Source organism: Cebidichthys violaceus, unplaced genomic scaffold (assembly GCF_023349555.1).
Source record: "Cebidichthys violaceus isolate CVI_PGR_0920_01 unplaced genomic scaffold, fCebVio1.0.p SCAF_72, whole genome shotgun sequence".
NCBI lineage: Eukaryota > Metazoa > Chordata > Actinopteri > Perciformes > Stichaeidae > Cebidichthys > Cebidichthys violaceus.
In genome coordinates, this window is record NW_027176950.1 from 680,962 (window position 1) to 701,514 (window position 20,553).

General features: G+C 40.7%; 3 protein-coding genes across 3 annotated transcripts; 2 read left to right on the top strand and 1 right to left on the bottom strand.

The window, feature by feature from the left end:
* Nucleotides 1–80: 80 nt before the first annotated feature.
* pnpo (pyridoxamine 5'-phosphate oxidase) lies at nt 81–4,631 on the bottom strand. Its single transcript, XM_068736840.1, has 7 exons — nt 4,434–4,631; nt 3,157–3,281; nt 2,983–3,082; nt 2,329–2,382; nt 2,121–2,249; nt 1,969–2,039; nt 81–1,228 (listed from the first exon to the last, which is right to left on the bottom strand). Exons 1-7 carry the CDS (start codon nt 4,629–4,631, stop codon nt 1,063–1,065), a joined length of 843 nt encoding a protein of 280 aa, XP_068592941.1. The 3' UTR covers nt 81–1,062.
* Nucleotides 4,632–5,161: 530 nt separating this feature from the next.
* mrpl10 (mitochondrial ribosomal protein L10) lies at nt 5,162–7,971 on the top strand. The gene is given in 6 exon segments (XM_068736837.1): nt 5,162–5,197; nt 5,200–5,251; nt 5,601–5,770; nt 6,572–6,736; nt 6,960–7,104; nt 7,349–7,971. Coding segments are annotated over 6 exon segments (798 nt in total). The 3' UTR covers nt 7,579–7,971.
* An 876-nt stretch (nt 7,972–8,847) lies between these two features.
* osbpl7 (oxysterol binding protein-like 7) lies at nt 8,848–19,837 on the top strand. Its single transcript, XM_068736836.1, has 23 exons — nt 8,848–8,917; nt 11,718–11,885; nt 12,266–12,409; nt 12,496–12,549; nt 12,627–12,740; nt 12,820–12,972; nt 13,063–13,189; nt 13,272–13,390; nt 13,477–13,566; nt 13,790–13,813; nt 14,892–15,042; nt 15,236–15,342; nt 15,450–15,618; nt 15,795–15,941; nt 16,071–16,207; nt 16,565–16,702; nt 17,217–17,280; nt 17,435–17,513; nt 17,674–17,818; nt 17,927–18,077; nt 18,258–18,384; nt 18,769–18,891; nt 19,512–19,837. The coding sequence occupies exons 2-23, from the start codon at nt 11,760–11,762 to the stop codon at nt 19,618–19,620; spliced, it is 2,598 nt and encodes an 865-aa protein (XP_068592937.1). The 5' UTR covers nt 8,848–8,917; nt 11,718–11,759; the 3' UTR covers nt 19,621–19,837.
* The last annotated feature ends 716 nt before the right edge of the window (nt 19,838–20,553 follow it).

Here is a 20,553-nt window from a genome sequence, read left to right on the forward strand (position 1 = left end):
TATTTATGAGTCTTTTTCTGTTTAGTTGATGTTTGCAAGTGTTGTGCTGCTGACATCTGCTGGCCAAACACACTTAGTCCTCAGGTACAAATGAAACTTTATTGCTAGCTCTATTCCACATTTAAATAAAGTCAAAAACAATGAACAACAATATCATTCTCAAACAGTACAAGACACACACATGATAGTTGGCACAATTCAAACCATCAGCTCTTTTAATCTCATAGTTAAAAGGCATTTAGACCCAAATGTCTTGATTTAAGACCTTTACATTCAATACATAATTTGTTATTTATTTAGTAACACTGCATTTTATGGTTCCTATAGTTCACTCTAATTTCCTAGAAAGACACTGATTGATGCCTATAAATTCATAAGGTTCCTGGTATGTAATCTGGGAATAAGGAAAATGGAGACAGATTGTGCATTAGATTGTACGGGTGCACCTAATGAAAGTGGCCACTCAGTAGATTTTAAACTAAGTTTAAATGGATCAATTGAGATCAATACAAATCAATATCTGCTTACAAACTCAACACAACCAACTAAGAAACTGGCTCAGAACTTTTCCTGTATTTACAAACTATAAATTCTAGTAAACAGTCTTGGAACTTTTAAGGAAACCTGTGAAATCAAAGTGTTACCAATTACTTTAACATAGAAAATGGACAGGAAGTTGCATCAATGGCAGAAGTGAAGACAATATTGTGCTTTTCCAGAAATAAGACACTCATCCTAATAATTAACATCACTGTCAATTATTACTTGACAGGACCAGGTGGAGTTTGCTCTCTCTCTCTCTCTCTCTCTCTCTCTCTCTCTCTCTCTCTCTCTCTCTCTCTCTCTCTCTCTCTCTCTCTCTCTCTCTCTCTCTCTCTCTCTGGAAACCATGGAGTGTCTTTTTGCGACACAGTGGCGTTGATAAATCCTACACACAGCAGCACCTATTTAATCAGCCTGGGTTTCCATCAGGACTTAAAGATGAGCGGTTCCTTCCAGTGAGGTAAAGATGGTTTCATTTTTTCCCCTTCTGTACACAATGGCGGTCTCTTGAGGTTCTCCTCACGGGGACAGTCGCTGGTACACCCAGCCTCCCTCTGCAGCGTGCTGAAACTCCCCCAGCTCAGACGCTCCGTCCTCCGGCCGGGTGAAGACGATGCGGTCGTGGAGCCTGTTGGTCTGACCCTGCCAGAACTCGATCAGGGAAGGCTTCACGATGTAGCCGCCCCTGTTAGAATATATGTATAATAATAAACAGTTCGAATATGAAGAGAGGATGTAAAAACATTTTGTTTCCTACAAATAGTTAGTTGAGATTTATGCCTTTTTTTGACAACAGAAAAATGTTTTTTTAAAGAGCACATTAATTACATTTGTAGAAAAAATATGACCCTGAAAAGAAAATTTAATTTGAGCAAAAACTAAAGTTTACTTTGCCCTCAAACATAACCCTTTTACAGCCGACGTCATCACCTGCGCAGCCGACGTCATCACCTGCAGTCTCTCTAGTGTCCATCAGGGGGCGACTCCTCTGGTTGTATAGAAGTCTATGAGAAAATGACTCTACTTCTCTCTTGATTTATTACCTCAGTAAACATTGCAAACATGAGTTTATGGTCTCAATCTCTAGTTTCAAGTCTTCTTCAATACAGCATGATGCTCATTTAGTAAATTATGAGCCGTACACGTTGTCTCTACGTCACTCCTCCGCAGTCCAAATACGGTCACTTCCGTTCACTGGTTGAAAAATAAAGCCAGGCTAGCTGTTCCCCCCTGCTTCCAGTCTTTATGCTAAGCTAACCATCTGCTGGCAGTAGCTTCCTATTTAACAGATAAAAGAGAGGTATTGATGTTTTCGTCTAACTGAAATGTTGCACTATTGCTTTTAGTATGACTTCTTAAATCTTGCAAGGAAAATGTACCTTCACTTTTTCATTTTTAATGTAAATAGCAAAATGTAATGCGTACCAGTAGTCAGGCATGGGCACATCCGTGTCTTTGTACTTCTCCTCCAGTTCTGCATTTTTCTGCCGTAGGTACTAAAAAGAAACGACAAAGTGACAGTTACGACTCATACGTATGTATTTACCTCCATAACATGGTACAGTTTTGGTCCTCACGTCTCTGTCAGGAACAGGAGTGCTTTGTCGGCTCACGACGGCGCCGATCTGGCTGCTCTTTGGTCGGGAGTGGAAGTAGTCACTGGAGCTCTCGAAGGGGATTCGCTCCACAGTGCCCTCGATGCGAATCTGCAACATAAAAAGTATAATTAATAAACATCTACTGTGTGAAAATGTATTATTTGATGAGCACGTGGAAGATGCCGACCTGTCTGTTCAGGGGTTCCCAGTAGAAGACCAGACACGCAAACGGATTGCTCTCCTGTGGACAAAGAACAGATCAGAACGGCACAAAGTGAAACCACAATATAGTCTTATAATCTTCCTATTATTTTCTAGATTAATCAAGTCATTGTTTGGTGCATAAAATGTCAGAAAATTGTGAAAAATATTCATCACTAGGTCCCATTTTGGTCCCATTTGTTTAGACTCTGTGCTTAATGAAGTCCTGTGTGTTTTCATGCAATGACTGAATCTGCTGATTATTTTTCTTTATTTACCAGAAAATTATAAAAAAACATATTTTCCCCTGAGTTAAAGGTGACATCTAAAAATGTGCATGTTTGTTCCAAACAAACCTCCAAAAATATTACATTTTACAATCATAAAACACAGAGAGAAGCAGCAAAATCCTCACATTCCAAAAGCAGGAACCAGAGATTGTTTAATTTTTCTCAGATAAAATGACCTAAATTAATTATTCGACTAATAGTTTCAGCTCTACTGTGTTTGATTATTGATACTTTGCTTATTTTATGACATTAACAGCTGTGTGATGATTGTAAATGGAATATAAAGGAGCAGGGTGATCTTTCCAGTGTGTTTTGAGGTCCCACACATCCAGAGAGAAACAGGTCCTCACCAGCTCTGAACCCTTTCTGCTCTCGTAGTTGGAGAAGAAACGGAACCCCTCGTTGCTGTAACCTTTCAGGAGGACCATGCGAGCGGACGGACGCCCGTCTCTGCACAGGAATAGAGTTTATCATTAAAAGAAAACTAAGAATGAATTCTAATCTCAAGAGGCGGTCTTACGTACTTGGTTGCCGTTGCGATGCACATGGCGTTCGCCTCTCCGATTCCGGAGCACTTTGTGGCCTGATCAAACCAGTCTCCAAACTGTTTGATCGGATCCAGAGAGGCGAGCTGACTCTCCTCAAAGCACTGTGGACAGAACAATCAGTCATGTATGAGAAACAGGCAGTACACGTTCAAGGTACTAGTACTTGAGTATTTCCATTTCATGATACATCCACAGGGTTTCCCTGTATTTTTTTACTCCTCTACATCTCAAAAGGTAAATAAACTTCATACTCCACTACATCTCAGAGGTAAATATTGTACTTTTTTCTCCACTACATCTCAGAGGTACATATTGTACTTTTTACTACATTTGTCTGACAGCTTTAGTTTCTTCACAGATGACAGTTTGTCATCTCCTTCCTATCCAGTTAAACCTTGTATCTCCAGATGTGTTGATGTTGAATGTTTGTGATAAACTGAAGGATGAAGTGTTTCCTTTATGTGTTGATGTTGAATGTTTGTGATAAACTGAAGGATGAAGTGTTTCCTTTATGTGTTGAGAAAATCCTACTTCTTCAGCTAAATAAACTCTTTAAAAGCCTCTTGGATCAGCTGGAAAATGCTTCATAACAAACCTGAAAACAGGCTGTTTCTTCTTAGAGGTACGTGGTTCTCACAGGACAGACTCTACAAACATATGATGATCTTATAGAATATGATGCATTGATGTAGATTAAACTAGACAACAGGATATAAAAGAGCTACAATAAAACATACACATTAATGCAGCAGGACTATTAATCCAGAACCATCAGATATAATAAACACTGACAACATTGCATTTTGTTTACACCTACTTTTTCATAATTAAGGTTCTGAATGCAGGACTTTAACTTGCAGTGAAGTTCTTTCACTGTGTGGTATTGGTACTTTAACTTATGTAAAGGATCTGAAGATCTCCTCCACCACTAGAAGCAGACATAATATTCTCTCATGAGCCTCATGCAGGCCTTGAATGACTGAGCCAACCAGTATCAGTGTATTTGAATTACTCATAGGGTCTTATATAGTTCAATAAAATAGGTTGGACAGGTCAAAAGTCAAAGTCTGAAACATCTGGGGAGCATAAAAACACAGATATATTCTGTATCACATATTGTATTCAAGATTAGAATAAAGACTAGAACATATAGCAGTATTTGTACACCTAATATTGTCTTTATATCATCTTAACCTTGCAAGTTATATATCACCTTTACACAGGTACTCTCACGTCTTTTGAACGCCACTCACCTCCTCGTCTCCCTTGTATTTCTTCCTCATGTTACTCAGGTCCATGTTCGTGCGCTCACTCGACGATTTTCTGCAGAAATTCAGCGCAAACCAGGCACGAGACGGCGGATTTCTACCAAATACTCTGATCAGCCCCAATAAACTCGCACTGAGCGTGTGCCTCATGCTTGTCAAACTGACGCTGACGTCACCGCGCATCCTCCCTTACGTAAAAAAGTGTTTTGTAACTTTAATTTTGATTTAACGTGATTTAAAAAAATATTATTTTCACACGTAGGGTTTGGTTATGAATAAATATGTTATTGTGCGAATAGAAAATATGATTTAAAATAAAAATCAGAGAAGCGATTATATCGATGATTAAAACTGCACGTCGACGCGTCATGCTGCATTCAAGTCTTGTCTGTTATAAAGACCATCCAAAAACTGTTAACGTCAGAAACCTTGTTGTATCCACGGATGTATTACAACAATTTGAGTTATTTGTACTTGACTTGAGTATTTTTTTTTTCTCATGCCACTTAATGCTCAGAAGAGAAATATATTGTTCTTTTTACTTTAATATTTACTATAATTGTCTGACAGTTTTGGCTACTTCACAAACATATTTACAAAACATATCATAAGTAATAAAATAATATAATAATCAATCATGAAAATTATTTTTCCTCCACCGGCTATGGATTGTTTTTCACATCGTGATACTCTTTCGTCCGACTTGACAGTGAATGCAGCATTTGTTCTGTCGTCACTTCCTGTATAACGTTTCCGGTTAAAGATGGCGGCGACCTTGTGTGTAAAATTTCTACCGAAACAGGGTAATGTATAGTAAATAAGGCAGTTTCAGCTTTAGCTAACTGTCTATTTCGAGTTAGTACTTTGTTGCCTGTTTTTTTTCTAAAAGTATCTAAAGCTATATATTTATAATACGCTTATATCAAACAGCGTATTAGATAGGCTAGAGTTGTTTAGCTAGCCAATGTTAGCCAGCTTATATTAAACAGCGTATTAGATAGGCTAGAGTTGTTTAGCTAGCCAATGTTAGCCAGCTTCTATTAAACAGCGTATCAGATAGGTTAGAGGTGTTTAGCTAGCCAATGTTTAGCACAGCATCCTCAGGCTTTTCCGTCACGTTAGCAGGTGATTAAAAGACTTTGTGTCTCTCAGGATGGCTTCCCCTGACACAGACAGTTCGGCACGGCTCCAAGGCCGTGACTCGCCACAGGAGGCCGATGCACATCCTCAAACAGAAGCTCATGGCTGTCACGGAGTACATTCCTCCTGCACGGGTCATCCCACATGGAGCCTATCCACCCCAAAGCAAACAAGTCCAGGAGGTAGCACTCATCCTCCAATAGCCAATTTGTTTATGGAACTGAGTTAAAATATGTTTATTCAGTAAAATGACTACACCATGCACAGTGCATTCAAGCATTAAATGAGTCTGACATTGAAGAAGTCCATGGACAGGATATGGAGGCCTGAGAGGAGATGTCTTTTTGTTTTGGAGATTTAAACAAACAGTAGAAATGCAGCAGATTTAAAGGATTTAAGAGGAACAGAAGTATAAGAATGTAACATCTTTAAATGACTTCCAGAAAGGCAGTCAATAACAGAAACGTTTCAAGCCTCCATTTAACAGAACACAGGGTTGTGGCCGGAAATCTAATCCAGATCTGCGGTGCATAGAACTTGAAAGCTGCTTCTGTGTTTGGTTCTGATCCAGAGGATCAAAGGGCTCTGGATGGCTTGTAACAGAGCAGCGTATCACACGTGCATTTTGGCCCCAAAGCATATCGTCCCCAAACTGTTGTTGCAAAGTTGGAAGCAGAACAGTATGTGGGCAAGGGTGTCCACATGGCCATATAGTGTAGGTGTACATCTTTGTAAATGTGCTATAAATAATGTTCTCACTGTTTTTATTCCTCATACTATGGTGTCACACAAAGGATACAAAAACTCAACATTAATATAGAACAATTTCAAATGATATCTGCGAATAAAATCATCGCCATATTGTCCCCAGACTCACTGCATACACACTATTGGTGATAACCATCCTTATTTTTCATGTTTTAAACCCTTAGTTAGCAGCTCCACTTCACTGTGAGACAAACTCCTCTCTTCTATTCCACCAGGACAGTGCCTTCATGTTGGTCATGAAGAAGAATCTCAAGAATGTGTTCCAGGACTCTAAGATGGTCGCTGTGGTCCAGAACAATGCCAGTAACGCTGAAGACATGATGGTGCTCAAGCACAGACTCCATAAACATGGCATCAGTGTCAAGTTCTTCCCCAACCAGGTAACACATAATGTAGTTTTTCAGGCTTTGAAACATGCGTCATCTCTACAGCTACTACTGCTTATATGTAAAATAATCAATCACAGTTGATGAGAGGAGATCTCCTCTGCTTCCTCCATGCAAAACACACAACATTCTGCACAACTTTAAACCCTTGTAATCCTAGTTTTATTTATTTTTTTAATCTTAGTTTTTTCTAATCTTAAATCCTGTTTTTTTTCAGGTGGTTCGGTCGTTCATTAAAGACGGCCTTTTCTCCAACATGGCTCCTCTGTTTATCGGTCCTACAGTTCTGTTTGTCAGTAAAGAGCCCAAAGTGAAGGAGATGCTGTCGACTCTGAGGGCCAGCCCTCAGATGACGCTCGTCGGTATGTTTATCATCTGTGTCTGCATGCAAGGATCTTTATGTCTTAATTATTATCAATGAGATGTCAATAATGAATAGAATATATTTTAACGGCCAATCGGTTAATTAACTAATTGATTCACTCCATTAGAGGAAGATAAACACAGGTTTCAAACACCTGGATCTTGTTTCATTAACTTCACTTTAACATATCGTGATCATTTAACTGCAGCTCGTTCATCTCTGCTTTGCTCACCTGTCAACAGGAGCCTGTATAGACAACGCGCTGCTGAGCGCTCAGGGTGTGGTGAGCTACTCCAAACTGCCGTCGGTGTCTGTCGTCCAGGGCGAACTGGTCAGCGGGCTGACGATGCTCACCTCCCACACAGCCTCATTGCTGCAGCGCCACCCGGCCCACCTGTCGGCCCTCCTCCAGCAGTACGTCAAGCAGCAGAGCTCGGAGGAGGGAGCCCCCAAAGTGGAGGAGGCCACGTAGAGCTGCAGAGGAGATCACAGGGACTGCTGCAGATTTCCAGCTGCTTGGAATGACGAGGGACTGTTGAGATGGACACATTGATAGAATATATGATAACTTAACAACAGAGTTCCAGGCAAACTTTTAAAATGACTTTCCTGGTTCACCCAGCCTTAAAAAATGTGACTGGAGCAGTTCAACTGGCGCTGAATTCAACTAAATCATACAATGTTCACCCAGAGGAGCGCTGTGGCTGCTGTGAATGAAGGAAGCTGCAGACGTGACTGTTTTCAGTGCACCTCAACCTCCTCAATGGAAGTCTTGGATGGACAGTGCTGCAACAATTTGAGTGTCCCCCAAGCAATCCCTTTATTTAAGGATATTGTCACATATGAATAAACTATTTCAACACAATGTTCAGTCTTCATTTTAGTGTTTGTCTTGAGTTAAATGTATTTTACTTTTGATTTGCCCAAAGTAGCTGCAGTGGCAGAATGGAAAACCACTCCAGCCAAAATAAACTCAAGTGGTCACAGATTCTGATGGGTTAATCTGCAGATTACAGCATGTTAATCTGGGTCAGTCTATTACGGCCGCCTATCTGAGGGAGACTCACATCGCTCAGGCGCTCGCTTCAACACCGCGCTCAATGTCAGAACTGTCTTTAAACACATTTTAATTCAGATGTGAAGGTGCTTTGTATCACTCGTTTTTTGACAAATAAGTAATTGCATGCTTTTATTTTGGTATTAAAAAAATAGTAGGAGCTGCAGATAATTGGCTACATTTACAAACTATTGGAAAATAAAGGTTAAAGTATGACCTGCAGTGAGTGGTTGAACAATCAAATATTTGTTTTTACACATTTAAGTCAATACTGTCCCTTTTAAAATACCATACTTTATAGTTTATTTCTATTATGAGCCCTATTTAAGATCCCACCCTTCGCTCTATAACCGTCAACGAGGTGTGCAGAGGGAGTGGAGGTTGGCTGGATTTACCCTCCACTAGGCTTCCTCCTCCTGCTAGACGCTGTGTAATTCCAGCTAATGCGGATAATGCCCAGGACACATTGCGCACCGCACGCGCCGCCTGCGACGCACAGCTCTCCTTGGATTTGATTCGGAGGGACGGAGCTCGTGTCACCCACCGACGGAGAGGGCACGAGATTATGTGATCAGAGTTAGTGATTATCTCTGGAGGTAACTTGTAGTTTGACGTTTTTTTTATTTTTAAACGTGTTAAAAACGTTTTTTTCTTCTTCGTCGAAATGGTGATTTTCTACAGTTTCTTTAACGCCAAATCAGACACTTGTTGGATTAATCAGGCGCAGATGACGAGAGTCACAGGTGGATTTCAGGTAAGACTTCTTTTCTGGAGTTTAAACATTAGCTCGCTCAGAGAACGCAAAATGTGGGTTCAATTCTGCTGCTGCAAAAAAAGAACCAAACCAGCAGAAAATGTGAGATATTATACGTTAAATACGATGCATCGTGTTCATATTGTTAAAATACTATATTGTTTGTTTGAAATAGTCCACACTTCCTCATCTGTGTGCAGAGACAGTGACATCTTAACGGGTTAATGAGAGTTTGTGCAGCACTTAGTAGTTGAAATGGGTCCTAAAAGGTTTGAACCAGTTTCACTGAAACACATCAGTGTGGCTGCTTCCTGGTTGTGAGTCAGTCAAAACAAAAGTGTGTGATGTGCAACAAACATCTTTAAAATTCTCTGCTAACAATCAGACTCCAGGTCCTGTTAGATTTTCTCTTCTCTGTATTGGGATTACAAACTCCTTGTAATTTGATTTAATCCTTACTATTTAAAATGTTTGTGCTGTAAATCATATATAAATAGTTAGTCCTCTATTAATCTTTTATTGGCTGCAGTTATTTATTCCAGACAGCAATATTATAGCGGTGATAATCCGTATCTTAACCTCATCTTCTGGCATGATGCAGCTCGGTGACTGTTGCCAAAACCTCGGTTGACTTGCTTTGTTGGCTCCCATTTCCACATAATGAGCCTGTGCTCTCTTCTGAATCACACATGAGGAAAAGTAGCATTCTGCAAAAACAGGCCTTTGAATGCTTCTTTTGAAGTATTTGAAGTGGAATTGATCTGCGTTTCCTGAAAGTGCACAACCTCATCTGCATGTGTCGGTGAAACTTATACTGAGACATTTGGATTTCAAACAAAAGTTTAAAATCTTTAAATCTGAGATTATACCTTGTGAAAAGTAACATAACATTTGTCGCCATCTAACAAAATCAAAATCACTTTTATTTCACCTGTAGAATATTCTTTGTTCTGTCTTTAGTAATAAGCACGCTGAAAAACCTGCAAATCCTTTCATCCTTTTTCCACCACATGCTGTCATCACTGAGGTCAGTTACTCTCGTCCTGTCCTGCCTTTACATAACAGCAAGCCGCTCTGCTTCTGACCACTTTTAGAGGAACATCAGTTTCAATGTAACGCCCCATTCTATTGTTACACACACACACACACACACACACACACACACACACACACACACACACACACACACACACACACACACACACACACACAGAGACTACATGAATGTAGTAACTTCCCTACTGGAGTGAATAACGAACTAAAAGCAAATTAAATGCACACTGAAAATTCTGCAAACACAAACATCTCCCGTTTCCTGCATGCAAACTAAATGTGGTCACTGTCTCAGTAATTTATTAGTATTACTTTATACAACTTTATCTATCAAACTAATACATTGAGCACTTACAATCTCCTTTCATGACTGCAAAGTTCATTCAATTATTAATCAAAGTTCTTAAAAAGGAAAAATGATTAATTATGTTAAGAAAAAAGTACAAGCAGGAAGAAAGAAATTAACAAATAAACAATTGAATGCAATATTCTTCCATTCAGCCAGAAACGCAACATATTTTCAGTTTTTATGTCTTTAAACTTGTTTTTGAAAAGTGCTTATTGTATTGATCATTTCAGATTCACCTAAGCGGATAACTTCAAAGTATTTTACAACCCAGCGGATGAGGTTACATTGCTCTCACTGTTGTCATGCTGTGAGTGTTTTCTGCACATTTGTACTTCTCATGTTGTGTCAGTGCTCTCTGCCTCGTGTTGCTCCTCCACTGAGTAGCTAAAAAAACATCCTCTGAAAAACCAATTAAGCAGAGGTTAGTAATCCTCTCCTGAGGAGAACAGAAGCTGTTCCACCAGCTTGTGCAAAATCAGACCGTGTCCTGTGTGAGGAAGTCCATTCAGTTGGAGGAATATAAACAAGAGCATATATTGCTAGCATGAAAAACAACATATTTATTGTTGAACAATTTCTCTCACAGGACTCAAAATAACAAGAATGCCACGATGTTTTCTTGCAGCATCACAAAATATGTTCTAAAAATAACCTTTTGGGGCTTTTTAACCACCTTACTCATGTTCAAAAACTCAAGATTAACAGATTATTCTGTGACACAGTAACCACAAGAATGACTCTACATCTTCACAGCCTGTCCCTGTGTGTTTTTTATTTTATTTTTTTACCTCAAGCTCATTTTAAAGGAACAGCTTGGCAACTGAAACTTTTTTCTTTATGTGTTGATTTTTATCAAAGAGACTTTAAAGTCACAATCCACAAAGTACAATCCGATTTAGAAATATGCCGCATAAAATGTCAGATATCCTCCCATTTATTGTGAAGAATATTTAGTTTTCTGTGTCTTTAAGACCCCGAGTGATCTAGATGAGGATCCCGGATGTCCAAAGTGTGTCCAGGTCGCTCTGTTAGGTAACTGGATTACACAGAGTCCCATCTCGTCTCCTGCTCTGTTGAGCCGGTTTAACACTTTCACTTTGGTTTCTTTCTCGTGGAGCTGACTCGTCCTCATGGGTCATTAAACAGCTCTCCATGAAGAGACAGTATAATATAATAGATGTACAACATTTGGTGAAAGTAAGATGTTAAAAGAAGAGCTCATACATTTTAAAGAAACAGAATAGACATAATCAATACCTGCTGCTCCACCTCAGAAGGCTTTACATTTTTCTTTCCATCCTTCAAAATTCACACTGGAAGCTACTGAGACGAGTGTTGTTATTTGTTGCAACGCAGACTGGACACATAATATAAAGTAATCTCTCCACAACCATGCAGCGGATCCCAGCGGAGAGGGGAGTCTGAGGTCGGTGCTCCGACATGGATTCACACGGGTCTTCACTCAACCGCAGCCCATCGCTGGCGAGCGGCCTGGAGAAGTCTTCACCGACGTGGAAGCCGTCCCACTCTCGCAGCAGTAGCACCTCCCGGTCCTCCTCCAGACAGGTGAGTCGCCACATACAGGCAACACCAAAGGGATTATGGGTATATGTATGTAAATGATTGTTCTTTGAGGGAAGTTATAAGTCCTTGCTTTATATCAGTAAAGATCTGACTTTTCAACATTATATTCATTATTTCTGCATGAAGCCACTGAGATTAGTGAGACTTGATGCTTTATTTGTGTGAAAGGCAGTAAAGATGCCAAAGAGTCCTAGAAGCCAGAAATAAAGTCTGTGGTCAACACAAGCTGAAGAGATTTTAACGTTCAGTAAATACCCCTCTGGTGAATTCAGAAGCTTTTAAGTGTCTTAAAAAGTGTCTAAATATGACGACTAAAGCTTAGTTGTTACTCCCTGTTTTCCCCATTTTCACGCCGTTTATAGATTATCAAAGACTGGGAAGTGATTGACGACCTTCAGGTGGAAACCCAAGCAGGAAGTGACAATCCTCACGATATGACCACCCCGGGAATCTGTGAAGGATACCTCCTGAAGAGGAGGAAGTGGCCTCTGAAAGGTTGGCACAAGGTGAGGAAGGTGTCCGCTCTGTCACCTCGTGTGATTTACAAATAAAGTTAGTTTCTAAGAGGATGGCCTTTTGATCTCTTTTTCAGCGATACTTTGTCTTGGAAGTAGGAAACTTGCGCTACTCCAAAAATCAACAAGATGTAAGTAAATATCATAACAAGATTTTTCACCTGCTACTTTTGAAAACTCTTAATAAATGCACCTATTTGCACTGAAGGTCTCCAGGGGAAGAGTCCAGGGCTCTTTAGATGTTAGCCTCGCGGTCATGTCCATAAACAAGAAGTCAAATCGGATTGACTTGGACGCAGGAGACATTCTCTATCACATGAAGGTAAACATGTTCAAACAAAGAACCAAGAGTGCCTTTTAGATTAAAAAGAGACATGTATGACTTTTCTTGTCTCTCCAAGGCTAAGAGCCACGAGCTCTTCTACATTTGGGTAACCAAGCTACAAGCCCACCGCCTGTACAAGAAGCATGAGGCGGCTCACGTTCACAGCGGCTTCCTCCACACTTTGTCCCACGGCGCCGCGGCCGGACAAGCTCAGAGAAACGGAGAATTGGTGATTATCAAAGGAGCTGTGAAGTCAAACGTAACACGACAACGTTTTACAAGAGACTCACGGTGAACTCCTCTTCCCTGTGTTTACCAGAGCTCTGCAGGCATGGCGGATCCAGCTAGATCATCGGCAGGAGTGCTGCCCTCCGCTAACACAGCTGTGAACAGCAAAGTGTCGGCCTGGCTGCTGCAAAGTCACGACCCGGACACCTGTGTTCAAGGTATGCGTCTTCTAAAATATATTGGTAGACCAGGAACTCCTGTCAATAAATAGATAATTAAATATATCATGTTTTCTTCCAGAGCTGAACCGCTGTCATTTGGACCTTTCTGAGATAAACCGCTTAATCCAGAGGCTGCAGATGTTGGAGACGGGTCAGACCATGACTAATGGAGACCTGAAGCGCATCATCAGCATACAGGTAGACCGCTGTTCAGTTTGGAGCTGCTCCTCCCTGGGCAGCATCACATGAAAGTAAAGATGACTTATTCTCATAATCTGATCCAGAATCTCTCGCTTGAGAAGCCGAAGAAGCCGAGGTCAGGGAAGATATGGGGCCACTCTCGCACATTATCCAGAGTGGAGGCCCTGGGAATGGTAAGAATGATCCGTAATTCACTCCCTGTGGGATTTTAGACCAAAAGATATGTGACGGACATTGTTTTTCAACCAGTGCTTTAAGTTGATTTGAAATGCTAATTGATTAAAACCATAAATTAAGTCTTAATACTGCTAATATTTTCTGAAAACAGATTGGTTTTCTAAGTATTTCACATCCCAACCCTTCTGTAACATTTTGGGACCTTTCTCTAACCCAAAGCCTCTTCGTGGGATTACTAAATCGGTGAGTTGGCAGTGGGAAGAGACAACCTAATTCATGAAAATGATTAAATGTTCTCCAATTACACACTGTAGTATTGTGAAAATGAATTGTGACTGTATTCATTTTGACAAATGAAGATTAAAGTTACAACAAGGAACTTTTAACTGTTTATGAAACAGTCTCAATTTGATAATTTTGCCTCTATATGACCTACAAAGGTAAACAAGAGCATCAGCGAGACAATTGGCTATTTCTAGATAGTTCATCTTCTCTAAATCAGACTTAACGGTTCACAACATGCAGGTTCACCAACATGCAGGCCGTATTGCTGAGCCCGCTGGAGGTAAAGGAGGCACGGGAGAACCAGAACCAGAACCAGGACAGAGAGGGGCAGACTGTCAGACCCTGCTGCAGTAAAATGAGATGTTTTCTGAATGGACTCTGGTGCATTACCACTTTTGTCCACAGGGACTGCCAAAATGAACAAAATGAAAGTTCCTTGTTGTAACTTTAAAATGGATTCTGTGTTTTGTTTTAATTACACTGAATAATGTTTCTGTATGCTCAAGCCTGGTGTATTCGTAGTAGATGCCCTACCTCTTTTTTCAACATCCAAAACTAGTTTTATGTACCAGAGAGTCTTGTAAAAAGAGCATAGCAATAATGTGATTTTGAAGATTTAGTAAGTGAGTAAATTACTAGATCATTCAAGTAAACCTGCATTTTGTTTAGCTGCTAGATCAGTAGTTTTCAACCCTGTTCTTTAGACACCAGAGTGCTGTTGGTTGTCTTTCCTGCTGGCTACTCAGACTACCACAGCTCTGACGGTTTCCTTTCTTACCAAATGATCAGGACCGGATTTAAACATAAAAGTGAAAACAGTTAAGTAGCTGGTGGGAGAGAAAACCTGCAGGGCTGTGATACTAGAGGATCAGGTTTGAGCTATAAAAAAGTACTCAACTCAATGTTCCAAGTGTAAATAAGTCCATGATCAGATGTTATGTCAAAAACAGAAGTGTAAAAAACACAAATTTGTGTTTTTTACACTTCTGTTTTTGACATAACATACGGTACCATCCTCCTCTTTCCACCTTCATAGCTGTCCTCCAGTCACCTGGGCAGCTCGCCTAACCTCGGTGCATCAGCCTCCTCCATCCCTGACTACGTCTTCTCCCAGCTGTCCCCTCCTTCTTTCACGCTGCCCGAGGGCAAGAAAATCCAGCAGGACATCTGCACCATGTCGCTACGAGGTCAGAAAAACAGACACATGCGTGTTTATACACAGGTAGACGAGGTTCCTACACAGGTAGTGTTGTAGGTAGTTGAGCAAAATCCAAGACAAGATCAGAGAGTCAACAGAGACGATTATGCAAAAGTGATAATGTCCATATTCAAAGAAGTCTGACATGACTATGCATTCAAATTCTTCTTATTCCTCCTCAGTGATTGCTTCCCTGAAGGCAGTGCATGAAACTCTGTCCCAGGAGAGGCAGAAGCTGCAGGAAGTCTGGGAGACTAACAACATCCACCAGTCCAACACATTAGCTGAGGTAAGATCCATGCTGCGCCTGTCTTTTGGATTCTCTGACACATATTCCCTTTGTGGGTTTTGATGGCTGCGTTTTCTTTGTTCCTCTTTCTCCTCCTCCATCGACAGCCTGCAGCAGCGAGGCATCCATCCCACGGGTCTCCCTCAGTGGCAGATTCGGCTGCGGAGTATTTTGACGCCAGCGATGACCTCCTTTGTGGAAGTTCTTTTGAGGTGTCCGATGAGTCAGGACTTAGCGACGGAAGCACCACCAACTCTGAGCCAGAGGAAGGACATGGTGGGTACATTTACACGAGTACCATTAGCTGCGTTTCCGCCGGGCGGCAACCTCTTCTTCTCTAATCCAAGATGGCGACGGCGAAATCTATGGTTTACGCCAAAAAGTTCCTGAACAGAAACATCAAACTGCCCTTTTGCTATGATTAATATTGTTTTCTTTCACTTGCATCACAGCATCGGCCACCAGGAAGTACCGTGCTAGCATTTCCAGGACTCCAAACTGCGTTGTTCCCGAGAGCACCGGCCAGCGAACCACACTGCCTGCTCACTGTCCCGACAACAGCCACGTGGGCCTCATGGCTATCCTCTACAATAACATCGGCAAGTCACAACAATCTGCAGTTGACCCTTTCTCCAAGCCCCCCCCCCTTGATTACTGTTAGGCCTGTCAAGCTTCCGCACGCGGCATGTCAATATGGTAGTATTCTTATGTGCTGTGTTTTTCCTCAGGTAAAGACTTGGCTCGAGTCTCCATGCCCGCTCCTCTCAATGAGCCTCTTAACCTGCTGCAGAGGCTGTGTGAAGAGCTGGAGTACAGTGAGCTGCTGGATACCTCCAACAACACACCAGACCCATACCAGAGGATGGTAAGACTTTTAAAATCTATAAAATAGATGGGAAACATTGTCAACACAGTAATGTTGTAACCCAGATAAATCTGCACCTGCTGAGATGTTGATAATGCTCCCTAAATATATAACTCAGACTCCCGTCCAGGAATAATTCAGTGCACCAGTCTCGACTCTATTTAATTAAACTGATTGGAAAAGTTCATGTACATTTTAAATAATATTTAAAAATGCTGGATTGGGGTTAAGCAAATATGGCGACAAAACCTTCAAGGGAAGCAAGGTTGTCATAGAAAAATAGACCACAAAGTCTGAACCTATTCTCTTAACAATGAAATAAAGATGAAAAACAAAACGTTATTTTATGTCCAACAGGTTTACATTGCTGCCTTCGCTATCTCTGGTTACTCCACTGCAACGTTCAGGAACCGCTACAAGCCGTTTAACCCGGTGCTGGGCGAGACCTACGAGTGTGCCAGAGAGGACCGGGGCTTTCGCTTCATCAGTGAGCAGGTATCTCACAAACACTACATTTATCGCCAGACACACTGTTATTACATAATGTCTTATTCTTAGTCTTTAAAGTCTCAGTGAAACGGGAAGTTAGCTTCCATTTTAACAAGTTAGTGTCTGATTCCGAGCATCATTAATATTGGTGAGAAGAGATGCCTGCGAAGAGCTCAAAGGATATTAAAAGACAATACCCAGCCCCAGATTGGACACATTTGCATTTAGCGTTTATATTTTCTTTTGCTAACATTCGATATTTTCACAGCTAACGGACACATTTAGCATTATGAAAATGAGTTAGCTAGAGCGATCACAAACTTTAGTTGACGTTCTCGCAAGTGTGTTGCACATACAACAAACACAATATAATGTGTCACGGTCTCTAATGATAAAAATACAATTTAAAGTGTGTAAGTGTCAGAGCAGCAGCTTTCTATCTCTTCATTACTTCTTCTTCCACACTCATAGAGACTGGAAGTATCTGTTTTATAATTCTCAGTAAATTATATTTCACCAGGTCTGCCATCATCCCCCCATCTCTGCCTGCCATGCAGACTCAGAGAACTTCTCCTTTTGGCAAGGTGACACTCTTCTGTTATCAAACCAAATTCATAATTTTAATTTCAGTCAGTGGTGATAATCACTTGTATTCTCATCCTCTAACTTTGCTCTGAAATGTATTTGAGAAAGTTGATCAGACGTATATTCTCAACAATATTTATATGACCCAAACAGACCAGCGATGGAAGAATAAATTCTGGGGGAAGTCGCTGGAGATTCTTCCAACAGGAATGGTGAACGTCACTCTTCCAAGGTAAACAGGCTACACCTGACTTGACACTAGCCGTTACATGCAAGTGAACTTCCAAGATAATCAGTTTACAACAATGTAAAACAGAGAAAACCAGAAAACATTTGCATTTGACTGACAAACAAATTTTGGCGCTTTGCTTGAATTTGGGTGTTTTGTCCAGGTACGGAGACCACTATGAGTGGAACAAAGTAATGACCTGCATCCACAACGTCCTCAGTCAGCAGCGCTACCTGGAGCATTACGGAGAGGTCACCATCCGCAACCTCAAAAGCAACGTCTGCACCTGCAAGATAACCTTCGTCAAAGTGAATGAAACAACTTCCCGCACCACTCAGCCCTTTTCTCTTCATAATGTGTTTGGTTCCACAGCAAATCTCAGGCCTCTGACTGACCAGTTTGTGTTTGCGTTGTAGTCTCGTTACTGGGGTTCAGACACAAGCAAGAACGAGGTGCAGGGCACGGTGCTGGACCAAAGTGGGAGCGTCATTCACCGGTTCGGAGGCCTGTGGCACGAAGGCATCTTCTGCGACACTCTGCCCACTCCGAAATGTGTCTGGAAGCCAAGTGAGTCTGCGATCATCACAAACAACACTTAGGAGATGTTTAACCAACCTGTGTGTCCCTGAAGTTTTTCATGCTGAGATTTCTGCTTTAGAGGTTGAGGGTTTAAATCTGACGTGAAGCGTAAATCCAGGAGTCGCGTTTGCGCAGCGGCTCACATGAACGGCTTGTGTCTCCCCACAGATCCCCAGCCAAAGGATTACCTGCTGTACTACGGCTTCTCCAGCTTCGCCATGGAGCTGAACGAGCTCACCCCCGACCTGAAGCCTCTCCTGCCTCCGACAGACAGCCGCCTGCGCCCCGACCAAAGGTGAGCCGAGCTGGAGACGGTGGTGCAAAGATCTCTCCATAGATGAGGAGGGAAAACATGGAGAATCAGAGTTTGGTTTTTATTCACCATATTTCTGAAGAAACCTCTCAGCTCTTTTAATTCGAGGCTGAAGACTTTTCTGTTTGCCGCTGCCTTTTATGAAAACATTTCTTACATTGAGCTGTTTTATTCCTGTATTGTATACTGTTTTTAATTGTATTTAAAGGTCCTTTTATAATCCATTTCTTTTGTCTTTTGATGTTTTATGTAAAGCACTCTGAATTGCCGTCTCGTTTAAAAAAATGCCATATAATTTAACTTCCCTTGTCTTGCATATAATAAAGTGAATTTAGTGTTGAGATAAATTCGTCCTCTTTTGAATAGGTTGCTGGAGGACGGAAAGGTGGATGAAGCGGACAAAAAGAAAGATGATATCGAGGAGTTTCAGAGGGAGCGGAGAAAAGAGCTCAGCAAAAGAGGAGAAGAACATGTTCCACGTTTTTTCAGGTAAGTTTGTTTATGATGATAAACTATTATGTCCTGTTACTACAAATATATAAACCCTCTTACTATAATGATTAATTAAAAAGACCATTAAATAATCATATTTTATTGTCTATATTCTTAATACTAAATGTTAGAGCTTACTGTTTGGTTGCATGTCTTTATATTTTTTTATGGAGTTCATCGTGGAATGCAGTTTCTTTTTTGTTATCGATTGTTTGGTCTTTAGTCTCATCACAATGTCCTAGAGCTCGAGGTAACTTCAATGTCTTGTTTTTTATGACAAACAATCTAAAATATTGAATTCACTATAATGTCATGATCAGTTCAAGTGTTCTTGAGCAGAATCGTATCAATATCAAAGCATGTAAATTATCTTCTGCTTCTTTGTTCTTCTTATTCTTTTTTGTGCTGGTGGTTTTAAGTGAGATGTTTTATTCAAAGACATCAAAAGTCAAATGTTTTCTTCTTCATCCTTTTTCTTGTTCCTTTTCCTCTTCTTCTGCTTCCTTTTTCCTCTTTTTCTTTTTCTTTTTCTTCCTTTTCACTTTTTTCTTCTTCTTCCTTTCTCCTTCTTCTGCCTCTGCTTCTTCCTTCTTCTTCTCTTTCTTCTTCCTCTTCAGGAAAGCCAAAGATTCCTGTGGACGGGATGTGTGGTTGACAAATGAGACGTACTGGAAGCTCAGACAGAATCCAGGTTTTGCTAAAACTGAAAACATAACTGTGTGGTGATGAGACGCCAGACACCAAACGACATTTAAGAGAGAGAGAGAGAGAGAGATTTAAAAATATCAGTGTTGGATATTTGGACAGCATATATGAACCGCTCTGAGACACGTTCAGGGTGGAGATAGTGCTGCTGGTCTCCTCTCATTCCTTCTGTGCACCCGTGACTGGATCACGGGAATCCCTCGGCGCCGGGTAGCTCCATCAGACCATCAAGTCCCCCAGCGTCCAGCAGCACAGGTGAAGAAACGTGGACAGAACTTTCTCATCATGGTCAATTTTCTAATGCATTTACATTTATTTTTATTTATTTATTTTTTTAGAATAATTCAATCACATATATGTTTATATTCTTGAGAGTTTTCTGCAGAAAAGAATGTGTGACGCACAAAGATTGCATTTCCTTGCCAGGTTAGTAAGAGGCCTGCTGTATTAGTGTATTGAATGTGAATACATTTATTTAAATTATGCTCTCCTCTTGTGATGAGTGCAGTTTGACTGTATGAATGTACTGAACTTATTGTTTATCTGTGTCAGACCAACAAATTCTTTAATCTCATCTCTGTCATGGCGGCTTTTTCAGCCGCAGCAGGCAGCTGTTTTCATCATAAAAGCTTTAAAAACGAATTCAACATAAATACGACGGTCAGTATATACACATATTTAAAAGTGTTTTTATGTCATTTATAGTGAAAATAATATCCAGCTGGTTGGAAACATGTACATACTGTACTTATACAGTACATTAAACTGTGTTTTATTTTTCTGTGATATCAACTAATGTAATCTGACTTCATTTGACTGCAGATAAATGTGTACCATTTATGGAATCATGTGAAATAAAGTTGAATGTATAATGTAAGTTGTTCGAAAATTATATTATGGCACAAATTAATTCTCACATAATATACCATTAAATTGGATATGCAGCATTTTCAA

Coding starts and splice junctions, on each gene's coding strand:
- pnpo (XM_068736840.1), bottom strand. CDS start 4,631: ATGCGCGGTGACGTCAGCGTCAGTTTGACAAGCATGAGGCACACGCTC. Junction 2,383..2,982: donor GCAGAAAGGGTTCAGAGCTG/GTGAGGACCTGT, acceptor CTTTGTCCACAG/GAGAGCAATCCGTTTGCGTG. Junction 1,229..1,968: donor GTGCCCATGCCTGACTACTG/GTACGCATTACA, acceptor ATATTCTAACAG/GGGCGGCTACATCGTGAAGC.
- osbpl7 (XM_068736836.1), top strand. CDS start 11,760: ATGGATTCACACGGGTCTTCACTCAACCGCAGCCCATCGCTGGCGAGC. Junction 13,814..14,891: donor TTCGTGGGATTACTAAATCG/GTGAGTTGGCAG, acceptor CCACCTTCATAG/CTGTCCTCCAGTCACCTGGG. Junction 15,343..15,449: donor AGTCCAACACATTAGCTGAG/GTAAGATCCATG, acceptor CTCCATCGACAG/CCTGCAGCAGCGAGGCATCC.